This window comes from Aspergillus aculeatinus (assembly GCF_003184765.1).
Source record: "Aspergillus aculeatinus CBS 121060 unplaced genomic scaffold BO66scaffold_1, whole genome shotgun sequence".
Lineage (NCBI taxonomy): Eukaryota > Fungi > Ascomycota > Eurotiomycetes > Eurotiales > Aspergillaceae > Aspergillus > Aspergillus aculeatinus.
In genome coordinates, this window is record NW_020291470.1 from 439,557 (window position 1) to 448,048 (window position 8,492).

Below are 8,492 nucleotides of genomic sequence, written 5' to 3' on the forward strand. Positions count from 1 at the left end.
TAACAAGCCCCGACCAGAAGAAAAAAGAAAGAAAAAAAAAGAAACCGTCCGTCCTAAGGGAACTTCCGACCACCGAGCCTAGTGGAAGGGGGAAACCAAAAGAGCCTACCTAGGGAGGGGGAACCAACCTCAAGGGGGAGGGGGGGGGCGTGGGGAACTTGAACCCGGAATGAATGCCCACCACCTCGGTGCAGTGAATCAGTGCCTCCAGATTGTTTGCCCCCTCCTCCTCCTGTCTGTACGAGGGAAAACAAACGCCACCCAAAAGCGGAGAACTGGCTTTTGCGTCCACGGCCACGCCTCCACAGTAAGTACTGTACCTATCTTACTGGCTCTGACGGAAACTTTTTTTTGGTGGCCGCGACTGGCTGCCTCTTTGTTCCTCGAGAGTCGAGGCGGATTGTTGAAACTTGAGGGGGGGGGGGGGGGAAGCTGGGGGCCCCCGGGTTTTTTTAAATTAAACACAAAACAGAAGTAAAATCCAACTTCGTGAACTTACTGGGTTGGGTAATTCAAGGTTGGTCATTCCGCTTTCCAGATATGATTGATCGGATGTGGAAGACGTCGAATGATTCTGTTAGGGGAAAGAAAAACATTCCTGGCACTTTCTAACTCACGGCCGGGGCCTCTTCGTCCCTCATCTTTAAGCCAAGTGCTTGCTGCCATGGATCCAATTGGAACTTGGAAAGCTGTCTCCCACATGGCAACAAGCCAAGACCACTGCACTCAGCCAGTGGCCCAGTGCGAGCTCTAGGCTACCTAGTAATTCACCACCCTAACCAACTTGGCTAAGTGCCGCCGTTTTAGTAGAATTAGATTAATATACCGACGGACTAGCCCCAGTTCCCCCGCTTCCATCCCCCGCACTTTGGTCTCGAACAGATACTCACTACGATAAGAAGCAAAGGAAAAAAGCGTCAATGCGACACAGTTCAATCACCGAGTGCCTTCCTCAAGATGTCTTACTGTCCTGTCACAATGACTAGTTTCATGTCTCATCTCTGTGTATTGGTCTGTCTCACTGTCTATCATGACTGTAACCCAATTGCAGGAAGCTTAATTTACCCTGTTCTGTTCCACAGCATATGAAATTCCAATGCCGTTGCGACGATGGGTATCAACACAAGAAAAAAAAAATCAAACAAGTTCATCCAATACATGCTGTTCTCTGCCCATATTTTGTTCCCAGGCCATGCACGCAAAATAGCTATCGAATCCGGTCAAAACCAAATTGCAAAGTTAAACAAAGAGTATCTTCTTTCTAGCCAAAGAGAAGAATTATATGATGATGATGATAATGATGATGATGATGATAATGGCGTTGGTGATAGTGATGGTGACGATGGGGTATCTCAGCCGCTTAGACCTTCTGTACACTCTGACCACTTCAAGCACTGTGATCCACGACATCCAAAGACGCCATGTATCCTGGGTCCATTCGTGGTTGCTCCTCTCATGGGAACCACACGATTTCACCAGTGTAAAGGATGCTTTTTATGTTTCAAGGCGGCTGAGTTCGTGTCCTCTGCACCTCCAATCGCTCCGAGTGACAACAATCGAGGTCGTTGCATTCCGATTATCCATGTAGAATGAAGGCGAAAGTAGAATGGAAACAGTTGCTGTATGTGTAATCCAAGATGATTATTCGTTATGTATCGCTGACTCAGAGAAAAGACCACTTGCCCCGTGCGTCGCTCAGTTGTCCGCCATCCACGGGTGCTCTAAGACTTCGCTGACAGTCAACCGATTGTCGACATCTCGGTCAAGCATTCTTCGAATCAGGTCGATGCAATCCTCGGAGAAGGGCAAGAACGGGACCCGAAGGGGGTGGTCGAGGATTTCGTCGACATTGTAGAAGGGGTTTTCCTTGTAGACGATGGTATACAGGAGAATACCCAGAGCCCAGATGTCTTGCTCTTTCCCGCGATAGGATTTGCCCTGAAGGACTTCGGGTGCTGCATAATCTGCAATGGTGTCAGAAAATCAAAATCAAAGGGCGGTGTTGCTGGTAAACCCTACCAATTGTGCCTACAAAGACATCGAAAGGCCCGTTCTTGATATAAGCGGCACTTCCAAAGTCGATCAGCTTGATTCGCCCCTCACCGTCCAAGATGACATTCTCATCCTTGATGTCCCGATGAACCACAAGAGCTTTGGTATGCAGATGATGAATGGCAGACACGACCTGTCGAAAGATATTCTGGCACTCTGACTCATCCATGTTGACCTTCAGTTCGATGTAGTCAAACAGATCCATGCCGGGCAGGCCATGTGGGGTCATCTCAATGTAATAGTTGATGTCGTCCTCGAAGAAACCTTCCATTTCCACAATATTAGGGTGCTTCAACCCGTCTCGCCGAAGGAAGTCCAACACGTGAATCTCTAGCGGAACTGTTCCTAGACGACGGTCCCGAGTCCATGTATCAACAAGGATCCGCTTCTTGGTGACATACTTCAAGACAACTTTCTTCGTGGGGATCTTCTTCAGGCGGGCAAGTTTGACTTCTCCGTACGCCCCTTGGCCCATCTCCTCCAAGATAGTATAATCGGCAATGGTACGTTTCTTCGGTGTTTCTTTCGCGCTAGTCGGTCTCACTTCGGGCACCGGCTGAACAGGCTTGTCTGTCAATGGCTGGGAAGCAGCTTCGCTCAGCTGCTGGCTCAGGGTGGACGTGGGTATTTGGCTCTCAACCGACGTCTGTTCATTTATATAAGGATGCGGGCTGGAGATCGGCGTTGGCGTGCCTGACACAAGGACTGCCGAAGGGCTCTCAGCGCCAGACGGCACCGATTCGAGGGGAGATGGGATGTTGGACCTCGGGGCTGCTGAGTGGATGTGACGCGAATACGTCACCCACAAAGCATACACGAGTTCGGTGACTGCGATAGGAGCGTCATGCTCGGAATCTGACTCATTGACCTCCTCAATAGATTCTTTCCGCGGCTTGGTGAAGATGGTGCCGCTCTTGGCCACCCGCAATTGAACGTCGACCGCTATTGAGGACCCGTCGCGATGGGTGGCCGCAAGTCCAGATGGCTCTAGTAGAACGGAAACAACGTGAGCTTTTCCGCCGTCCCGGAGAATTGACAAGGTTCGCGCTCTGCGGAAACTGGGTTCAGGAATCACGATGCCGTCCACAAGAGGAACCCGTTCCTCCTCGACAAGCACGTTCAACAAGTCATCGAAACCAGGTATCAAGTCATTGATGTGCAGGCCCTCGGGCCGCTCATGACCAAAGAGCGCTGCGGAGAACACAGAATTGGAGCTGACAATCTTCAAAGTCGACGAGGATAGGACCATCATGCCCGCAACATGAGGAAAGCTCGATATCCGAAGAGACCTGTTTCCTTCTCCTTTGGTAACTATGGTGGGAATGCAGATACCGGCAGTTGTGCGAGAAGCAAAGTATTTGGTCTCAGCCACTTTCGTGAGGCCTGTGCGCATGGAGCCAGCCAGACAGTCCTCAGGAAGGCGAGGCAGGAGTTCTGTAATCCGTTCTCCGGGCTTCACCGCACCGTGACCCCAGATCTTGTCCACATCACCGTCGACCTTCACGATATCCCAAGACTCGTTGCAAGTGACTGTCACGACATCCTCTTGAATCTCCTCAATAACCCAAATCAAGCCCCCTCGTTTCTCCATCACCCAGATGCTAGCGGACCCTGTTTTGCCGTCGCGCTTCTTGATAGGCACAACATCCCCACAAAGAAGCACCCCGCGGGATTTGGTCGGAGGATGGTTCAACTGTCTCGTGCTAGAGCCATAACCATCGTCGGTCTGCGCTCTCCGGGGAGGCCTTGCTCGAGAAGGCGGTTTACTCAGCAGCTGTGCTGTCACGCCGTTGCCCATTCCCATTGATTTGGTATTCGCGGGCTTGGAACGCGTTCGTTCCGGCGAAGATTTGAGCTTTGCCGCCGCTTCAGTGCAAGGGTCCCGTAATTTGGATTCAATCCAATCCCGCCGGTCTTCTTGTACGACCTCCAGTATACTTAGTTTGCGGAGTTCCCCTTGGGTGACACCGAATATGAGACACGAGATATCATTCGCTGCCAAGATAGTCCACGGCTCCTGCGATTCGGTCCGGAACACGGCCTGCGATGCTGGTGTCCACTTGCTGCTGTGGGTATGTAGCACAGGCACGGGAAATCCGTATCCAAAGGTTGAGGAGCTGGTTGGAGAAAAGGGGTCGGTGGTTGTATAGGGTGCTAGAGTCTCCATCAGCTTGCCCCGGATAGCGGTAGAACCGATTTCGGTGTTAGTACGTTTTTTAATGCTTACGCGCCTAGATGAAGAGTGTGACCTCAACTCCTCCTCCTGCTGCGATCTCGGGTCATCCGCTCCCTGCCCTGAGTAGCGCAATTGAGCCCCCATCGAGCCATATTCCGCAGGTCTCTCTCCAAACCTGCCGGCTGCAACTTGAGGGTCTGTAAAAGCTCTCTCAAAGATGTTATCACTATCCACATTAGCAGGGCCGGTTTGCGGACCACGCGTCAAACCTGCGAAGTGAAATCGGTCTTCCTTGGCTAATACATTCGTTCTTGTCGAGATATCCACCACGCTCTGCGTATCCGAGTCACCGCCAGCGCGGCCTTGTACAGCAGCCAATGCAGGGCTATTGCCGGTAGCCCAGCCGAAGCGGTCGCGCATGAAATCGATCGACCTCTTCAAGATATTATGCCGATTGTGAAGCAATTCCTCGGATTTCTGGGCAAACGAGAACGAATGCAGCGACTCGCAAGGGAAGCGATGGAGGTCCTCCAGGGTCTCAATGTCGTCACTGGCAAAAAGGCGAGTGGGATGGGCTCGGGACGAGGAGGCGGAACGCGGGGAAGGTGAATGACAGCGCGAAGCCACTGGGCCAAGCGACGAGGCGGAAATGTTCGGAAGGGTGAATGCTCGCGATGAAGGTTGTTGACGTATGCGATCTAGACCTGATGGGCCAAGTCCATGTTCATGATCCAGCAGAGAAGATCTGTGAAGGGAGTTTTGAAATCTCTTTTTAGTCCCTATCTGCAGATTTGCACTAATGCAGAAAGCTGCTGCCGGACAATGCAAGGGTCGGCCACCTACCTCGAGAGATGGTCGAAGTTGGACGAGACACTCTCCGCGGAGTATCTCATTGAATCATCGGTATGGGTCGAGAGGCGTCTGATGAAGTGATCCGACTGAGGCGACTGTGAAAGGGGTCCCAACGGAGATGATAACGGACTTGGATCATCTAGAAATCCTCAGCGCGAGGTTAGCTGCATGTCTTTCACTTTCTGAGTCCCTTCTCTCGTCTCTGCTTCCCTGCCCCCTCCTTATCTTTGGTTTGAGTCGTTGTCTACCCATTCAGAAGCATTGATCCCGGGATGGGGAATGAAGTGGCTGAATTGTTCCGAGATGCATGACGAAAAATGTGGATAATGAGCGGCAGTGTCGGTCCTTCCGATATGGGAGTCTTAGTGACTGGCCAGGAAGTCGCTTGGCATTCTTTTGTTTGGCGGCGCATTCACACTTCGCTTCGAGAATCACTGCCGATTTGGAGCTCGGGGCTGGGCGCTTTTGGGGGTCGACAGTCGTCGTTCGTATACACCTACCACATACGCTTCTCGGAACCAGGAACTTTCACATGCCGATGCTGATACAACTGAAGTGGGCAGGCAGGAGGGCTCGCAATGCTAGGAAAGGACACGGGGACAAGAAGAGGATGGGAAAGCGTGGAGAAACCTGGGACCTGGGAGACTAACCGTCAAGATCGTAGGACGAAGAACCCATATTTCCCCAAGATGGTGATAATTGTAGAAAAAACAGCACCGATCGGACCGATTGATAACAAGCGGTTCAACCCGGCGCACCTGGCAGGAATAACGAATAGAGAACTAGGGTGCGAAGAACAATGTTGTTTATTGCTACATGGGATCACAACATGTGAAACATGGAAAAGATTGTTCTCTTTTCGGGGAGATCAGGGAGGTGGGTAGGAGGAGGAGGAGGGGGGGAGGGGAGGGTGAGTTGTAGGAGAAGGAGAGGTGAATTGATAGGAAATTTTTCTTGCGCGGGTTGTCCTGCAGACGGGGGTGGGTGGAGGGTGCGTTGGAAGTTTGACGTGTTACTGCGAGGGACAATAGATTTTTTTTTTGCACAGGATGATCGAAGGCCTCCTCCCGTCCACGCCTTGAGTGCAATGGGGTGAAGGACTATGCAGCAATTCGATCAGTTGTTGCTGCAGTAGAATGAATTGGTAAGGGGTGGTTTAAAAGGAAGGTGAGGAGGTCAGAAAAAATTGTCAGCGGACTGCGGGCGGAAGGACAAGAGGGCAGCTGCCTCGTGAGGTCACAGGTACCATACACCTGCGAACGAGGATGGCGAACGAGGGCGTGCACGCGGGGAAGAAGAAGAGTGAGGTAAAAGAGAGGGGGAGAAGAGGGGGAGGGGGGGGGGAAGGGGAAGGGCGAGAGAAGGAAGGATGTAAGTATGTCGGTTTGTCTCGGTGGTAGTGGGAGTGGTAGTAGTAGTAACTTAGTGGTGGTGTTTTGTAGTCAATTAAGCTAGAGAAGAAGGCCAATAAATGGCCTGTGGGGTTTCAGGAGGTGAACCTCTTGAGTGAGTGAGTGGAAACGCAGAAGAAAGATAATAATAAGTTAATAATGGGCACCGCCAACCAGCCAAGGGACGGAAAGGAAATAGTCACGCCCCCAAATGTGGGTTCTTTGGAGAGGCAGAGAGGGAGATTCGAAGGAAAAAGGAAATTTGGGAGAAGGGCGGGAGAAGAAACTAACGATACTATAACTATGCCCCCATGAAGTGAGGGAGGTGGTGCAGTGAGTGGATTAGGGAAAAGGGAGGGAAAGAAGGAGGAGGAAGAGGGAGAGAAAGGTGGGTAATATAGTAGTGGGGACAAGAAAGGCAGCTTACGGGCTTGCTGGCTTGCTTGAATTGAAGCTATTGTTGTTAAGATAGGTTAGTTAGTTCACTTGTGGTTGACGATGCGGTCGATGTGTGTGTGTGTCTATGAGTACAGTAGTTACGGAGTACTGGAGGAATGATGAATGACGTCCGGGGAAACTAAGCAGAAGACTCATTCCAGTTCCGGTTCTTCTGACTTCGGTGCTTTTATTCCCCCTGGGGATTGATCCTCTTACTTCACTTCCTTTTATAGGAATTGTTTGGGTTTCCCATTTCCTCTGAAACCCTCCATCTGGTCCTTTCGTGGCCTTGAAACACGAGGGGATGGATTATCGCTCAATCCCGACCCGGTGATAGCTTACTTACTCAAGTAGGTGAGACCTCCTCAAGCTGCAATGAAGCTGAAGAGACGAAAACAAGGCCATTGAATGCGAATAAATTACAATGAGGGGACAAGTTGGGCGGGAATGATATGGCACGGTCGCCCCTCTCCTCCGGGATGTCTGGAGTTCCGTACTTTTAGCTACCTTAGCTTCTACTCATAACTCATACATGCCCAGTGGTAAGAACGGGCGCATGGCGGACCCCAATGGGTTCAACCGATACGCTAATGCAGTCCCTCTCAATTGAAGACCCCCCCTCCCTCCCCCTCCTTCCCCTTTCTTGAGCCCAATACGGCTAAGGAAAGACTATGCAGTGCTCAAGCTTCATGCTGCTGATGGTGATGTAATTATGAGTAGTTAACAAGTTCACTGGAGGAAAATAGCAATGAATCAATCCAGAAAGAAGCACACAGTGCACAGTATGCTCCACAATGCCCATCGATCTGTCAGTCATCGCACGATTCCTCTCCTACCCCTCCTCTGCCTCCCCTCCCTCAAAATGCCCATTCATTTCATCCATCTATCTCAAGTCCGACTCTAACTAAGATGTGAAATGCTTGGGGTAGGCTTGGCTGACTAACCGAAATAGCTGTCCCCTCCATGGCCCATGGATGGTCAGACTCTCTCAGCTGTAGTCTGTGGTCTGTAGATCACGACCAACTATTCGAAATTGAGATTGATTGGGCCACCAGACTGGAAATTGCAGATCCACCAGCGTCACTGGGCATGGTCAATCCCAGCTCGCATTTGCTTTCCTAAGATCGCTGCATTTTCTTGTGTCCTTCTTGCAGGTATGACTCGTACATGTTTCTCCCTGGGCCTCAGGAATTGAGAACGGACAAGCGCCTAGGGGTCGATTCGTAATAACCACTGATCCAAAGTCAGGTACGTCAGATACTGTACCTGAGTGCAGAGTAATTTAGCCATGCCTACCGGACCCAGCTGGTACATAGTATGTCAGTCGAGTCAAAGCTTGCCCCAGCAGCAAGGCTCGTGCTCAGCGCATAACTGGTGATTTTAGGGTGGCGAAACACCTTCCAAACCACTCTATACGTGCGCAAAGCCCAAACAGCATGTAAATCCCACGTCCCACTTCCTCCTCCGATGGTGGATACATATGTTGAAGAAGAATAAGCCATTACATGCTAAGTAATTCACCGCTAAATGTCCATTGCTTAATGTAACACCGGTTTAGATTGCCGCGTGCACCGTCGGGTCTC

General features: G+C 51.0%; 1 protein-coding gene across 1 annotated transcript; it reads right to left on the bottom strand.

Annotated features, from left to right (window-relative positions):
* Positions 1 to 1,695: 1,695 nt before the first annotated feature.
* Positions 1,696 to 5,758, bottom strand: BO66DRAFT_407097 (serine/threonine-protein kinase; the record flags this gene model as incomplete). The annotated part of the gene is made up of 4 exons (XM_025649039.1): positions 1,696 to 1,964; positions 2,020 to 4,973; positions 5,072 to 5,219; positions 5,731 to 5,758. 4 exons carry the CDS (start codon positions 5,756 to 5,758, stop codon positions 1,696 to 1,698), a joined length of 3,399 nt encoding a protein of 1,132 aa, XP_025509074.1.
* Between the last annotated feature and the right edge of the window lie 2,734 nt (positions 5,759 to 8,492).